Below are 16,975 nucleotides of genomic sequence, written 5' to 3'. Positions count from 1 at the left end.
CTTGTGAGGGAGACGGGTGGGGAGTTGGAACCCCCCAAGGTGAGCAGCCCTGTTACAACAGGAGCGGGTCAACGAGGAATTGAATTTGGGAAGAATCCAGAACCTTTGGTGAATATGTCCCCTGGGATACTGAAAAAACCGGCAGAGGTAACTTTGGATTCCTTGTGGGATTTAATCTCTCAAATGGCACAAACTTTCCTACAGTAGACTAGTTCAGTCTCGCAAAAAGTTGTAGAGATTGAACATAGACTGGGAAAAAATGAAATAGAGATAAAATCTTCTTTTGAATGACTTGAGACTATGGAAAAAAATATTTCAAATATGGGAAATTTACAAACAGCAATGTTAAAAGATATTTCAGTTTTGAGAAGTAAAACAGAAATTTATGATCATATAAGAAATTGCAATCTTAGGTTTATAAATTTTCCAAAGATAAAAATGGTGAAACCACTCGATATGCTAAAAAGATATCTTCAAGAAATATTAGAGATACCTGAGACAAGTTTTTCTCCGAGGACAAGCAGGCTGCTTGTTCTCACGACTGGGTAACGTCCGCGGCAGCCCCCACCAACCGGAAGAAGCTTCGCGGGCGGTCCGCACGCAGGGCACGCCCACCGCGCATGCGCGGCCGTCTTCCCGCCCATGCGTGACCGTTCCCGCCAGTCTTTTCTTTTCCGCGCCTGGAGAGAGTCGTGCCGTCGCCGCTCTCTCTTAGCAGCCCCGGAAAGACCGTCGCGTTTACGCGATTTTGTTTATTTTTTCGTTTGATTTTGTTGCCGCGCGCTCCTGTTTTTCTTTTCTGGGGGGAAAAAAAAAAAAGAGAGAGAGCACGCGCTCCTTTTTTCCCTCATTTTCTAGTGAGGGCGTTGCGGCCTTGTGGCCGCGCGATCGATTTATTTTTCCGAGGTGTGATTTCCGCCACCATCGACGACTTTAACTTCGCCGACGCGATTTTTCCGTCGATGTCCTCGAAGGTCCCGAGTGGATTTAAAAAGTGTGGTCGGTGCGGCCGGCCGATCTCGCAGACCGACACCCACGCTTGGTGCCTCCAGTGCCTCGGGCCGGAGCACAATATCAAGTCGTGTTCTCTGTGTCTCGGTCTCCGGAAACGGACTCAGGTTGCGAGGCAAATTCTGCGGGACCGCCTTTTTGGAACTTGCGCCGGCCCGTCGACCTCGACGGCATCGGTATCGACGCCCGGCCCTTCGGTACCGGTATCGATGCCCGAGAAATCGGCACCGATGGCATCGACCCCAGGAGAACAGGTCCCGTCGGCCCGCCGGTCCTCCGGTGAGGGTAGGGGTGAGAGACCGCGTGGGCAGTCGGCCCCGGTCACTCCCTCAGCCCGTGGCCCTCGGGACCGAACCCTGTCTGACCCGGTTCCTCGGGACCGAGGGGGATCGACCTCCTCCTCCTCCATACCACCTGGCACCGGTGACGGGCACCGCAAGAAGGCTAAGAAGCACCGTCACCGGTCGCCCTCGACACTCGGTACCGGGGAGGAGTCGACGCCGAAGCGTCCTCGTCGAGAGGAAAGGTCCCCCTCGGTGGTGGAGGTACCGCCACGTCAGGGTCCCAGCACCTCGGTGCACTCTCCTGGACCCGAGCAGCTTCCGGCACCGACGCCTCTACCGGCCCCCACGTCTTTCCCGACAGCGGGCCTGGACGAGTGCCTCCGAGCCATCCTTCCGGGGATCCTGGAAGGGCTGATGCGCCAGGCGGTGCCGGCGCCGGGGGTGCTTGCGCCCTCGGCGCCGATGACTGTGGCGCCGGCGAGCTCTAGCCCGGTGCTGAGGCCGTCGCCGCCGTCGCCGCTTGCGGCGCCGGTCTCGACCGCCACGCAGGTGGAGTCCCTGTCGACGTCGATGGAGGGAGCTTCGTCCCCGCCGGCGCGGGAGTCCACCGCTCGACGACACCGAGACCGCGGTGCTTCGACGTCGAGCCGGGCCCGGTTCAGGACTCAGCTACATGAGCTTATGTCCGATACCGAGGAAGAGGCCTCGTGGGGGGAAGAGGAGGACCCCAGATATTTCTCCTCAGAGGAGTCTGCGGGCCTCCCCTCTGATCCCACGCCTTCACCAGAGAGGAAGCTCTCACCTCCTGAGAGCCTCTCCTTTGCCTCCTTTGTAAGGGATATGTCTATTTGCATTCCCTTCCCCGTGGTCTCTGTGGATGAGCCGAGGGCTGAGATGCTCGAGGTCCTCGACTATCCATCACCACCTAGAGAGTCCTCCACGGTGCCGTTGCACAATGTCCTTAAGGAGACACTGCTTCGGAACTGGATGAGACCGCTATCTAATCCCATCATCCCCAAGAAAGCGGAATCCCAGTACAGAATCCACTCGGACCCAGAGTTAATGCGGCCCCAATTGCCCCATGACTCGGCGGTCGTGGATTCTGCTCTCAAGAGGGCACGGAGTTCGAGGGATACCGCCTCGGCACCCCCGGGGCGGGAGTCTCGCACTCTGGATTCGTTTGGGAGGAAGGCCTACCAATCCTCCATGCTCGTGACCCGCATCCAGTCATACCAGCTCTATACGAGCATCCACATGCGGAACAATGTGAAGCAACTGGCGGACCTGGTCGATAAGCTCCCGCCGGAGCAGTCCAGGCCTTATCAGGAGGTGGTCAGGCAGCTGAAGGCGTGCAGAAAGTTCCTGTCCAGGGGTATCTATGACACCTGTGACGTGGCATCTCGTGCTGCGGCCCAAGGTATAGTGATGCGCAGGCTCTCATGGCTGCGTGCCTCTGACCTGGACAACCGCACCCAGCAGAGTCTGGCCGACGTCCCTTGCCGGGGGGATAATATTTTTGGTGAGAAGGTCGAGCAGCTGGTGGACCAACTGCATCAGCGGGAAACCGCCCTCGACAAGCTCTCCCACCGGGCGCCTTCAGCATCCACCTCAGCAGGTGGACGTTTTTCCCGGGCCCGGCAGGCTGTACCCTATTCTTTTGCAAAGCGTAGGTACACCCAGCCGGCCCGAAGGCCTCGTCAGGCACAGGGACAGCCCCAGCGCGCTCGTTCTCGTCAACAGCGTGCGCCTAAGCAGCCCCCTGCGCCTCCACAGCAAAAGCCGGGGACGGGCTTTTGACTGGATCCACGGGAACATAGCCGCCCTCAAAGTGTCCGTACCGGACGATCTGCCGGTCGGAAGGAGGTTAAAATTTTTTCACCAAAGGTGGCCTCTCATAACCTCCGACCAGTGGGTTCTCCAAATAGTGCGGTGCGGATACGCCCTGAATTTGGCCTCCCTGCCACCAAATTGTCCTCCGGGAGCTCAATCCTTCAGCTCCCATCACAAGCAGGTACTTACAGAGGAACTCTCCGCCCTTCTCAGCGCCAATGCGGTCGAGCCCGTACCACCCGGGCAGGAAGGGCAGGGATTCTATTCCAGGTACTTCCTTGTGGAAAAGAAAACAGGGGGGATGCGTCCCATCCTAGACCTGAGAGGCCTGAACAAATTCCTGGTCAAAGAAAAGTTCAGGATGCTTTCCTTGGGCACCCTTCTGCCAATGATTCAGAAAAACGATTGGCTATGTTCCCTGGATTTAAAGGACGCATACACTCACATCCCGATACTGCCAGCTCACAGACAGTATCTCAGATTCCGCCTGGGCGCACGGCACTTTCAGTATTGTGTGCTGCCCTTTGGGCTCGCCTCTGCCCCACGAGTGTTTACAAAGTGCCTCGTGGTGGCGGCGGCGTATCTACGCAAGCTGGGAGTGCACGTGTTCCCATATCTTGACGATTGGCTGGTCAAGAACACCTCGGAGGCAGGAGCCCTCCGGTCCATGCAGTGCACTATTCAACTACTGGAGCTGCTGGGGTTTGTGATAAATTACCCAAAGTCCCATCTCCAGCCAACACAGTCTCTGGAATTCATAGGAGCTCTGCTGAATACCCAGACGGCTCAGGCCTTCCTTCCCGAAGCGAGGGCCAACAACCTCTTGTCCCTGGCTTCGCAGACCAGAGCGTCTCAGCAGGTCACAGCTCGGCAGATGTTGAGACTTCTGGGTCATATGGCCTCCACAGTTCATGTGACTCCCATGGCTCGTCTTCACATGAGATCTGCTCAATGGACCCTAGCTTCCCAGTGGTTCCAAGCCACCGGGAATCTAGAAGATGTCATCCGCCTCTCCACCAGTTGCCGCACTTCACTGCTCTGGTGGACCATTCGGACCAATTTGACCCTGGGACTTCCATTCCAAATTCCGCAGCCCACGAAGGTGCTGACGACGGATGCATCTCGCCTGGGGTGGGGAGCTCATGTCGATGGGCTCCACACCCAGGGTCTGTGGTCCCTCCAGGTAAAGGATCTGCAGATCAACCTCCTGGAGCTCCGAGCAATCTGGAACGCACTGAGGGCTTTCAGAGATCGGCTGTCCTGCCAAATTATCCAAATTCGGACAGACAATCAGGTTGCAATGTATTACGTCAACAAGCAGGGGGGCACCGGATCTCGCCCCCTGTGTCAGGAATCCGTCGGGATGTGGCGTTCGGCTTGCCAGTTCGGCATGCTCCTCCAAGCCACATACCTGGCAGGCGTAAACAACAGTCTGGCCGACAGACTGAGCAGAGTCATGCAACCGCACGAGTGGTCGCTCCATTCCAGAGTGGTACGCAAGATCTTCCGAGAGTGGGGCACCCCCTCGGTGGACCTTTTCGCCTCTCAGACCAACCACAAGCTGCCTCTGTTCTGTTCCAGACTTCAGACACACTGCAGGCTAGCGTCGGATGCCTTTCTCCTACATTGGGGGACCGGCCTCCTGTATGCTTATCCTCCCATACCTTTGGTGGGGAAGACCTTACTGAAGCTCAAGCAAGACCGCAGCACCATGATTCTGATAGCGCCCTTTGGCCCCGTCAGATCTGGTTCCCTCTTCTTCTGGAGTTGTCCTCAGAAGAACCGTGGAGATTGGAGTGTTTTCCGACTCTCATTTCGCAGAACGACGGAGCGTTGCTGCACCCCAACCTTCAGTCTCTGGCTCTCACGGCCTGGATGTTGAGGGCGTAGACTTTGCTGCGTTGGGTCTGTCTGAGGGTGTCTCCCGTGTCTTGCTTGCCTCTAGGAAGGATTCCACTAAAAAGAGTTACTTTTTCAAGTGGAGGAGGTTTGTCGTTTGGTGTGAGAGCAAGGCCCTAGAACCTCGTTCTTGCCCTGCACAGAACCTGCTTGAATACCTTCTGCACTTATCAGAGTCTGGCCTCAAGACCAACTCAGTAAGGAATCGCCTTAGTGCGATTAGTGCTTACCATTATCGTGTGGAAGGTAAAGCCATCTCTGGAGAGCCTTTAGTCGTTCGATTCATGAGAGGCTTGCTTTTGTCAAAGCCCCCTATCAAGCCTCCCACAGTGTCATGGGATCTCAACGTCGTCCTCACCCAGCTGATGAAACCTCCTTTTGAGCCACTGAATACCTGCCATCTGAAGTACTTAACCTGGAAGGTCATTTTCTTGGTGGCAGTTACTTCAGCTCGTAGGGTCAGTGAGCTTCAGGCTCTGGTAGCTCATGCTCCATATACCAAATTTCATCACAACAGAGTAGTGCTCCGCACCCACCCAAAGTTCCTGCCGAAGGTGGTGTCGGAGTTCCATCTTAACCAGTCAATTGTCTTGCCAACATTCTTCCCCAGGCCGCATACCCGCCCTGCTGAACGTCAGTTGCACACATTGGACTGCAAGAGAGCATTGGCCTTCTACTTGAAGCGGACACAGCCCCACAGACAGTCCGCCCAATTGTTTATTTCTTTCGACCCTAACAGGCTAGGGGTCGCTGTCGGGAAACGCACCATCTCCAATTGGCTAGCAGATTGCATTTCCTTCACTTACGCCCAGGCTGGGCTGGCTCTTGAGGGTCATGTCACGGCTCATAGTATTAGAGCCATGGCAGCGTCAGTGGCCCACTTGAAGTCAGCCACTATTGAAGAGATCTGCAAGGCTGCGACGTGGTCATCTGTCCACACATTCACATCACATTACTGCCTCCAGCAGGATACCCGACGCGACAGTCGGTTCGGGCAGTCGGTGCTGCAGAATCTGTTTGGGGTGTAAATCCAACTCCACCCTCCAGGACCCGAATTTATTCTGGTCAGGCTGCACTCTCAGTTAGTTGTTCTTCGTAGGTCAATTTTCTGTTGTACCCTCGCCGTTGCGAGGTTCAATTGACCTGGGTTCTTGTTTTCAGTGAGCCTGAGAGCTAGGGATACCCCAGTCGTGAGAACAAGCAGCCTGCTTGTCCTCTGAGAAAGTGAATGATACATACCTGTAGCAGGTGTTCTCCGAGGACAGCAGGCTGATTGTTCTCACCTACCCTCCCTCCTCCCCTTTGGAGTTGCGTTTTCATCTTTTGCTTGTCATTCAACTGGCGGGAACGGTCACGCACGGGCGGGAAGACGGCCGCGCGTGCGCGGTGGGCGTGCCCTGCGTGCGGACCGCCCGCAAAGCTTCTTCCGGTTGGTGGGGGCTGCCGCGGACGTCACCCAGTCGTGAGAACAATCAGCCTGCTGTCCTCGGAGAACACCTGCTACAGGTATGTATCATTCACTACCTCCTTTCACTCAAGTGTATTATATACTTCAAAGAGAACCGAATCAACAACAGCAACAAAATCCCCCGGATGTGACTGCCCTCCTGGAAACTTCAGAAACTGAATTACTACTGCGGCCACTTTGGTAGCCACAGTAGCTTTGCTACCCGACAAACAATGGCTTTTTCGAATGTTTTTTTCAGAATAAAGATAAATTATTTTTGGGCCTAAAAATACTTTTGTTTCTCGACGTTTCGAGAGATACCCAGAGAAGGCGCAGGCAATTTTTGTTATTGAAACCTGCCGTTTTGCAGCTAGGAGGCACATTCTAACTTAGATTTCCTTGTAAATGTATTGTACGATACAATATGGTTAAATATGTGTTTATGGAACCATCCCATTTAACAGCTTTCGTTGCCTCTAAGAAAGTTGGAGTTTAATTGTTTAATTCTCTGTTCTTCCTAGGTGATATTTTCATTAGAAACTATTTTTCTTTAAATTCCTCCTAATTTAGTGAGCTTGGATTGCAAATATAAAGTGGACTTGAATGTTAAGAAATAATATTACATATGATATATTAACTAATTTGATTTTTCCGGATCAAGTATATATTCTTGAACTATGATTTAAATGTATAAATAATAAAAAATAAAAAAAAAGAGGGGATGGGATGGTATGTGTTGGATTGGGTCTGGAAACTTGCATGCTTATCTGTTTGAAATGGTGGAGAAGTCTTGCTAGGAAGTGATAATGTACAGGTAGTCAGACTTTTACAGCTTACAACAGGGATCTGACCTTGGCAATATGGACTGAAACAACTGCAGGCACTGGGTCAATTCTTTTTTTTTTTTAATTCATCTGTTGTGTTGGTTACCTTGTTATCAGAGTCTTCTTTACAAGAACTGGGACAATTTCACTTCTAGTGTGTATAATACTACTACTACTACTATTTAGCATTTCTATAGCGCTACAAGGTGTACGCAGCGCTGCACAAACATAGAAGAAAGACAGTCCCTGCTCAAAGAGCTTACAATCTAATAGACAAAAAATAAATAAAGTAAGCAAATCAAATCAATTAATGTGAACGGGAAGGAAGAGAGGAGGGTAGGTGGAGGCGAGTGGTTACGAGTCAAAAGCAATGTTAAAGAGGTGGGCTTTCAGTCTAGATTTAAAGGTGGCCAAGGATGGGGCAAGACGTAGGGGCTCAGGAAGTTTATTCCAGAAGTAGGGTGCAGCGAGATAGAAGGCGCGAAATCTGGAGTTGGCAGTAGTGGAGAAGGGAACAGATAAGAAGGATTTATCCTTGGAGCGGAGTGCACGGGAAGGGGTGTAGGGAAGGACGAGTGTGGAGAGATACTGGGGAGCAGCAGAGTGAGTACATTTATAGGTTAGTAGAAGAAGTTTGAACAGGATGCGAAAACGGATAGGGAGCCAGTGAAGGGTCTTGAGGAGAGGGGTAGTATGAGTAAAGCGACCCTGGCGGAAGATGAGACGGGCAGCAGAGTTTTGAACCGACTGGAGAGGAGAGAGGTGACTAAGTGGGAGGCCAGCAAGAAGCAGATTGCAGTAGACTAAACGAGAGGTGATGAGGGTTTTGGTAGAGTGCTCAGGAAGAAAGGGGCGGATTTTACGGATGTTGTAAAGAAAGAAATGACAGGTCTTGGCAATCTGCTGGATATGAGCAGAGAAGGAGAGAGAAGAGTCAAAGATGACCCCAAGGTTTCGAGCTGAGGAGACAGGGAGAATGAGAGAGCCATCAACAGAAATAGAAAACGGGGGGAGTGGGGAGGTGGGTTTGGGGGGGAAATGAGAAGCTCGGTTTTGGTCATATTTAATTTCAGGTGGCGTTGAGACATCCAGACAGCAATGTCAGACAAGCACGCTGAAACTTTGGTTTGGATGCAAGGTGAGATATCAGGGGTAGAAAGGTAGATTTGGGAGTCATCAGCATAGAGATGGTAGGAAAAGCCATGGGATGAGATTAATGAACCAAGGGAAGAAGTGTAGATAGAAAAGAGGAGGGGACCAAGAACAGAACCCTGAGGTACGCCACGCCGACAGGCAGAGGGATAGAAGTAGAAGAGCCACCAGAGTGAACACTAAAGGTGCGGAGGGAGAGGTAGGAAGAGAACCAGGAAAGGACAGAGCCCTGGAATCCAAGTGAGGACAGGGTATCGAGAATGATGTTATCTCAGATTTTGGGTGGCTTGTTCTCTCTCTTTTCCTGTTAGCATTTTGTGTTCTACACCTTGTGCTCCTTACAGTGCAGAAACATTAGGAAAATATATTGAAAATTACCCCACTGGATTTTCCTGGATCTCACATTTTCTTCCCCTTTTTAAAAAGGAGGAGGTTTAAGTGTTTGCTATGTACTAATCATTGAAAGAATCTTAATGTGGGGGAGGAGAGACAGACCCTGTGACAGTGACACTTGCTGCTTATTGGAGGGTGTGAGAAAGAAACTGGGGTTATTCATTAAGGGCCTCTTTTATCAAGCCATGTTAGTAGCTCCCGATGTGGTAATGCCGACAAAGCCCATTTGCTTTGAATGGGCTCTGTTGGCATTGCCGCACGGGAACCGCTACTTTGGCTTGATAAGAGGCCCCAAGTTTTATTTCAGCTTACAGCCATGTTATTCATAGAACTGAGTGACCTTTTGTTTTTATCTTGCAGCTGTGAAACATGTGGCTCAGAAGAAGCAAGGTACAGGTGCCCACGCTGCATGAAATATTCGTGCAGGTATAGTCTGTTTATAGTTTGTCAGATGCACTTTCTGTAAGCGCTGGTACTCATAAATTTAAACCACAAATGCACATCATTTTTTCTTTATCTTTTAAGCTTACCCTGTGTGAAGAAGCACAAAGCTGCCATCCAATGCAGTGGGGTCCGAGACAAAGCAGCATTTGTTTCCTTAAGCAAGTTTGATGAAATGACTCTACTTAGTGGTAAGTAGATACTGCCATTCAAAATAAAATCAAAGGTGGTATCAGGTGTATGAGAGACTGGGCATTTGTGAAATGGCTTGTGCCCTGTCGTAGTATAGTAATGCCCTGAATCCATGGTGGCATCCTTGATGTCTTAAATTATCTTAGTTTCCCTACATTTTTCTCTGCAACATCCTATGAAGTCTTTATAGATTTGGTGCCTTTTTAGTGGACTGAAAATGACAGTTGGAAAAAGTCCTGGCTGCCGTGGTAACTATTCTTTGAATTCTGCAGCTTATCAATGGTCTTTCAGCTGCAGCCAATCACTGAGAGCAGGAAATGCTGCTGTGATCAGTAAAGTGTGGAGTTAGGTGGCGGTGCCAAAAGAAATGGGATAGGATAAGACAAACAAGAGGAACTGAGGAATAAGGCAGGGGGAGACAAAAAAAAATATCTTGCGCCAAAAAAAGAAAGCAAGCAGAAAAGGGTAAAATAAGTTAAAAATCATGTAAAATACAGAGCAGACCTAAAAGGAAAACTAGAAGCAGAAAAGCTAAATTTGAGTGAAGAAAAGATAAGATTTAGGTTTCATAACTTTTTTTCTCCCACTTTTTGGACTGGCATCTTTAATTTTCTAAATGCATTTTTATCCCTACACAATGAGATATTAGAAACTTGGGCTCTAGAGCCTGTTTATATCTTTACTTTTGATCTAATACATCTGAAAAAGGAATAAATGGTTTTATTAGTTGATGTACTACTTAGCTTTACTTTTAGCTTAAAAAAAAAATTATAGCCTGCAAAATGCCCAGTGTCCTTTGACATCGAGTCCCATAAGTTATCAGTGTTATGTATAGAAATGCTTTCTTTGTTTCTATTAAACTCTATGCCGGATAATTTCATTGGGTATCTCCTGTTTTCTGTATTATGTTCTGAGAGCAGTTGACCAGCTAGGGTTGAGGAGCCTTTACAAACATAGCCAGACCATGGTTTAAAAATGAACCAAACAATTGTGTGATTCAAAAGGAAAAATATACAGAAATCTGCTCCCTTCACAGGCTGTTAGCACAGGAGTATATATAAAGCAGCTTAGAGTTCAATAGCAAACAAACAAAAGGATCTGGTTCCTACCAGACCACAAAAGAGTTGCAGTGTGTGCAGGGTTTGTAAGGTAAAAAAACATTGCCTACCTGATTACTTCCCCCTCTGGCCCTTCAAATATATATATTGTGGGTGTACTCTGCTGCTTTCTGCTCTGGGCCTCTCTTTCTCCAGCCCTGGGCTTTTATTTTCTCTGGCTGATCTATGCCCTTCTGGCTGAGGTTCCCAGGCTTAAGCCTCTTAAGTGACGGAGTGTGCATCTTCTCTGTTAGACCTGTTTACTAATATGTGTGTTAATGATGTAGTGCACGTCAGTATCTATGCCTGTAAGTTAAGAAGCGGTCTCTGTACATAGGGATCATGAATTTAAATTTGGCTGTCTAGGTTGTAGCTGAAACTTCCTAAGTGTTGCTGGCATACTATTCAAAATCTGCTCCGTAGTGCCTTGGTCTTCACTTCCCATCTTCAAGGTCCGCCAGCATTCGTTAGGCGTATTGTGATGAAACAGTGGGTTTCTAAGCCTGAAAACTGTATTAATAATTTCATGAAATGTATTTCTCCTAATTGGCCAGCAGATGGTGCTTGTTTTGAATTTTAAAGCTCTTCCAGAAAAAAAGACACTCTGTTTTCCAGTTTAAGCTTATAGAAAGGCAATCTGCAGTACCATTGGGCAGCTACTTTCAAAACTGATGCCCTGGGCTCTGATTGGCCCTGAATTTCAAATATAGCCTGATGGTACTGGAGTTTCCCCAGTCTCAGCCAGGGTGCAGAGAGAGAAAGATCTCTTTACTGAGGCCCTGTGAGCAGTTATATTTTGTAATCCGTGAGCAGGTACAGTTCTGTACTACCCAGGTAGTAAACAAATGTTTAGATTAATTTTATAATTGATCCATATTCAGTTACCTGTTACTGTTTGCTGATTTCCCCTTTTTCTGTTCTCTGTTCAAGTTCTTGACAGTAAACATTATTAGTTTATTGACTGCTGTCCTGGACTAAGAATCCTGTTTTGGGGTCTGTGGGTGCTTTCTAGGAACTGTGGGACTCCTGGAGTGTGGCCCCAATGTCTTAGAAATCACCGGGAAATAACCTGAGAGTGGGAGACTAGCCCAGAGTCAACCAGGACCCGGTTGTTGGGAGGAGGGTGATAGTATAGAGCACGTTCCCAAGTGCAGGTGGACCTGAGCAGTGCTGGGGACAGATCCTCCAGATAGCTGCAGGGTTAACCCCAGGTGGGTGCTGGTATCCCTAATGAATGTCTGTATGAGAAGTTTGCATACAGTGGAGGTAGTAAGATAGAGAATGGCACAGGGACAAAGTTTGTCCCCCTCCCCACCCCCACAGCTCCTGTCTCCATCCCCTCCTCGTTCCCTTCGGCTCTGTCCTCATCTGCATAAACCTTGAACACTTAATGATTTTATATTTAAATATTTTTATTAAAGTATAAAAGTAACAATATGCTGTGCAACTGTTGTGTATAAATTACAAATAGAATACAATAATAACAATGAGTAGCTATAATAACCCTCCTTCCCACCACCACCCTCTACTCTTCCAACCCCAACAATAGGTGATTTCCACTACACCAAGGAATCCTAATTCACACTGTTAAAATGTCCAGGGGTATAAAATACAACCCGTTCTATAAGCCCTAGAGGGGAAAATCTTTGTAGCACTGTTACGTTTTTTAAAAATCTGTTGATAAACAAGAAGTGATCAGCAATCTCAGGATTCAGTCTAGCTCTCCTGTCTTCTACAGTCATTCCTGGAATAGAAGATGTGCTGGTAGCAGGATGTACAGGATTCCCCCATGCTTATTTTGCTAGTTGTGGCCAGTATGTTTGGCTTGTTTTTCCAAAAAATCTAAATATCTTTGTAGGATCATTGAAAAATAAATAACAGTTCATTAACTGGCTTCAAAGTAGAAAATGACACGGGGACAAGGTTTGTCCCCATCCCCGCAGTTACTGCGGTGTCCCGTCCCCTTCTCTATAGTAAGAGTGGAGCTTTCTTCATGCATATTCATTAGGGTTATCCTGAAAACCTGACCTATTTGTGGTCCTCAATGACTGGGAGAAAATACTGCTTACGTATTTCCCAGTGAGTGTATCATGTTTACTTTTATCCTGATCCTCTGTGTCTTATCCTGGTGTGGAAGTTTGACCCTCTTAGGATGGCTGGGTAAGAACTACTCACAGTTTTTACATGATGTAGGCCTCTTTACTATTTCACATTTCCTCTAATTGTGTTATTTTCTTCTCTTCAAAACTCAAGATTATCGTTTTCTAGAAGATGTGGCAAGAACTTATGATTGCGCTGCAAGGGATGTTTTGCTGCACAAGCCAACGAGTTATAAATTTGTAAGTAGATAAATGCAGAAAAAAAATCAGAAACAAGAAATGCGGAAAATCTTAAGGGTAGTATAAGGATATTTTGATGCTCATCTGAGAGGTACCATCCTTTTAAGGTCTGAATAGACCAGCCATACTGGCCTTGAAGCCCGCTCCTCTCTCTCAAGAATCATTCATTGTCAGCTGATTCAATATTTTAGGGTAGGGTGGTCCTTTCCTGATTTTTACCCAACTGCATATAGGGGCTTCTAGTCTTATTTTTCTTAGGAAATGCAGTAGTTACTCTTGGGGGAATTTTTTGCAACTGTGTAGTGCAGAATTCTGCAAAGCTGCTGGCGCCCTCTCGTCGTCCTCCTCTGCAGAGAATAGCGCAGCAGGAGGAGAAAGAAATGAACCTTCCTTGTCATCAAGGAGATGAAGCCTTTACGTATGGGGTTGTGTCCATCAACCAGCAGGGGGAGATAGAGAGCACTCAACTTTTCACAGTGCCTCATGGCCAGCTAGCTCCACTGCCGCTTCAGCATTCTCTATCTCCCCAAGCAGGGTGGCTGCAGCTTCTTCGAGCTCCATCAAAAATCTGCCTGGGGGTGGCTCCTGGCTTGCCAGATGTTAGCCGGGGTGTTAAAGGCTATAGCAGCTTCACTTTGAAGGCACATAGGTCAGCCCTTTCCCTGCCTTACTCATGCCCCCGTGGATGTGGACATATTAGCTTGCTTTTCCCTGTCCTTTCCCACTCAGTGGATGCAGGCACATTGGTTCGCCTTTCCCTGCCTTTCCCACTTATCTGAGCCTCCGGAGTGTTTTTATTTACCTCTTTTGCCTCTGCTTTCCTCACAGCATTTGTGGTGCCACGAAAAGGCGGGTCTTTTCACCCGATCCTGGACTTAAAAGAGCTAAAGTCCTTAAGAGTGTTGCATTTTCACATGGAAACCCTGCGCTCCGTCATTGTGGCGGTACAGCCAGGAGAGTTTCTCACATCTCTGGACCTGAAAGAAGCTTGCTTGCACATACCAATTTGGCCCCCGCACCAGAAGTTTCTGCGGTTTGCGGTGTTGGGAAAACATTTCCAGTTTCGGGCCTTGCCTTTTGGCCTCGCCACAGCTCCCCGAACCTTCTCCAAGGTAATGGTGGTAGTAGCTGCCTTTCTCAGGCGAGAGGGTATCCGGGTTCACCCATACCTAGACGACTGGCTCATCAGAGCAGACTCAGAAAAAGAGAGTCATCTAACTACAGCCAGAGTGGTTTCAGTCCTTTAATCTCTGGGCTGAGTCGTCAATATGGTCAAAAGTTACCTGACCCCCTCGCAATCTCTAGAATATTTGGGGGCCAGGTTCGACACAGCCTCGGACTATGTGTTTCTTCCCGAGCAAAGGCGGTGCAAGCTTCAGAATCAGGTCCGTCTTCTCCTGAGGATGCCCCGCCCGCGAGCTTGGGACATTGTCCAGCTGTTGGGATCGATGACGGCCACCTTGGAAGTGGTGCCATGGGTGAGAGCGCACCTGAGACCTCTACAGTATTCTCTACTTCAACAATGGTCTCCAGTATCTCAGGATTATCAGTGCAGACTTTCTTGGCTCCCTGCGGCCCGCCTCAGTATGGAGTGGTGGCTCTCGGACAGCATGTTGCGGCGGGGAATGCCGCTGGCGCTCCCTGATTGGTGCCTAGTAGTGACAGATGCCAGCCTGAAGGGCTGGGGCGCACATTGCCAGGGGAAGCATGCCCAGGGTCTGTGGACGCCCGACGAGTCGGAGTGGTCTATCAACCGCCTGGAGTTTAAAAGCAGTGTTTCTGGCTCTTCTGGCCTTTCAAGTGACCCTGGAAGGATTGGCTGTCCGAGTGATGTCGGACAACACGACAGCAGTGGCCTACATAAATCGACAAGGCGGCACTCAGTGCAGAGCTCTAGCTGCGCAGGCCGAACAAATTTGCCACTGGGCCGAGCTGCATCTACAGTCCCTGTCAGCAGCTCACATTGCAGGTCAGAGCAACGTGCAAGCCGACTATCTAAGCAGGCATCAGATCGATCCAGCGGAGTGGGAACTAGCAGACGATGTATTCCTGCAGATATGTGCCAAATAGGGCAAGCCAGTGATGGATCTTATGGCGACCAGTTCCAATGCCAAAGTCCCGTGCTTCTTCAGCAGACGGAGGGATCCTCGCGCGGCCGGGTTGGATGCCTTGGCTCAACCCTGGCCCCTGGGCTTGCTGTATGTCTTCCCTCCGTGGCCCTTGATAGGGCGAGTGCTCCTGCGGATTTGGCTGCATCCAGGAGAAGTGGTGCTCATGGCCCAGGAGGCCTTGGTATGCGGACCTCCGACAGATGCTGTTGGAGGCTCCCTTTCCGTTACCTCTGGCTCCGCACCTGTTGTCACAGGGTCCGATGGCCATGGAGGAGGCCTGCCGCTTTGGTCTTATGGCATGGCGATTGAGAAGGCGCAATTGAGAGACGAAGGCTACTCAAATAAGGTAATTTCCACTCTCCTGCAGGCCCGTAAGCGCTCCACTTCCGTGGCTTATGCCAGGATTTGGCGCCAGTTTGAAGCTGGTGTGTTTCAAGAGCGCTTTCTCCGTTGCGGGCTCCTGTCTCGCCGATTCTGGACTTGTTGCAGGATGGTGTACACAAAGGCTTGGCCTATAATTCCCTGCAGGTGCAAGTGGCAGCATTGGACTCCCTGCATGGCAAGGTTGAAGGCGTGTCCTTAGCTGCTCATCCAGATGTGGCACGGTTTCGTAGAGGGGTGCTTCGGCTCCGTCCTCCCGTGCGGGCACCTTGTCCAGCTTGGAACCTGGGGTTAGTATTGAAGGCCCTTCAGGGGGCTCCCTTTGAACCGCTTCGGCGTGCTTCAGAGAAAGATTTGACACTGAAGGCCGTCTTTTTAGTGGCCATTACTTCGGCGAGACGGGTGTCAGAGCTCCAGGCGCTGTCCTGTAGAGACCCTTTTCTGCAATTCTCAGAGTTAGGGGTCACGGTTCGGACCATGCCTTCCTTCATGCCTAAGGTGGTTTCAGCGTTTCACCTAAACCAGCCTGCTTTTCTTCCCTCCTTTGTTGAGGAGGAGTTTCCAGATTCATTTGGGCAGTTGCACCTTTTGGATGTGCGCAGGACTCTGTTGCAGTATCTGCGAATTACAAATTCTTTCAGGACCTGATCATATTTTTGTGCTGTTTGCAGGTCCTCGCAGAGGGTCTTCAGCGTCTAAAACCACTATTGCCCGTTGGCTTAAAGAATCTATCTTTTCAGCATTTCTGCTGTCTGGCTGGGCTCCGCCTGAAGCCTTTAAGGCACATTCCACAAGAGCGATTTCCTCTTCCTGGGCGGAAACTGGAGCACTCTCTCTTCATGAGATTTGCAGTGCTGCAACATGGGCTTCTAAGCTCTCTTTCGCCCGACATTATAGGCTGGATTTGGCTGCCAGGAGGGATGCGCGTTTTGGAGCACAGGTGCTAGCGCGTTGTGTGGCTTGTTCCCACCCTATTTAGGGATTGCTTTGTTACATCCCATACGTAATGGCTTCATCTGCTTGATGACAAAGAAGAGAAAATTAGGTTCTTACCATGATAATTTTCTTTCCTGTAGTCATAGCAGATGAAGCAATGAGCCCTCCCTGTATGATTGTCTGTATTACAGTGATTCTGATTTTAGGTGCTGTTCTTGTTTCCTGAAGTTATATTCCTTCCTTGGGGAGTCGGAAAACAGTCTTCAGGATTCTTGTTACAGTTATAGGAGGATGAGTTCATTCCCTCCAGTTCATGTTTTGGGAGGATGAGTTTATTCCCTCCAGGAGGATGCAAGTATTCCCTCCGTTTATACAAAGTGGAGGACGAGTTTATTACCTCCAGGAGGATGAGTTCATTCTCTCCTTTTTTGAGTTCATGCCCTTGTTAAGGGGCCATCGTTCGCTGTGAGGAAAGTTCATATTATTCCCATTGCGGTTTGCCATACTGCTTTGGAAGCTTCAAATACTGAAGAGGCAGTGGAGCTAGCTGGCCATGAGGCACTGTGAAAAGTTGAGTGCTCTCTATCTTCCCCTGCTGGTTGATGGACACAACCCCATATGTAATGGCTTCATCTGCT

At 49.4% G+C, this 16,975-nt stretch overlaps 1 protein-coding gene across 1 annotated transcript in view; it reads left to right on the top strand.

Annotated features, from left to right (window-relative positions):
• The window catches only part of ZNHIT6 (zinc finger HIT-type containing 6), a 166,352-nt gene that overhangs the window by 20,350 nt on the left and 129,027 nt on the right, over positions 1-16,975 (top strand). Inside the window, exons 2-4 of the mRNA XM_030207787.1 lie at positions 9,201-9,266; positions 9,366-9,472; positions 12,824-12,909. Of these exons, the coding sequence (XP_030063647.1) occupies positions 9,201-9,266; positions 9,366-9,472; positions 12,824-12,909 (259 nt within the window). The remainder of the gene's footprint in view (positions 1-9,200; positions 9,267-9,365; positions 9,473-12,823; positions 12,910-16,975) is intronic.

Source organism: Microcaecilia unicolor, chromosome 6 (genome assembly GCF_901765095.1).
Source record: "Microcaecilia unicolor chromosome 6, aMicUni1.1, whole genome shotgun sequence".
NCBI classification, from domain to species: domain Eukaryota; kingdom Metazoa; phylum Chordata; class Amphibia; order Gymnophiona; family Siphonopidae; genus Microcaecilia; species Microcaecilia unicolor.
The sequence above is the reverse complement of the archived record's forward strand: the minus strand, read 5'-3'. Positions and strand labels throughout refer to the sequence as shown.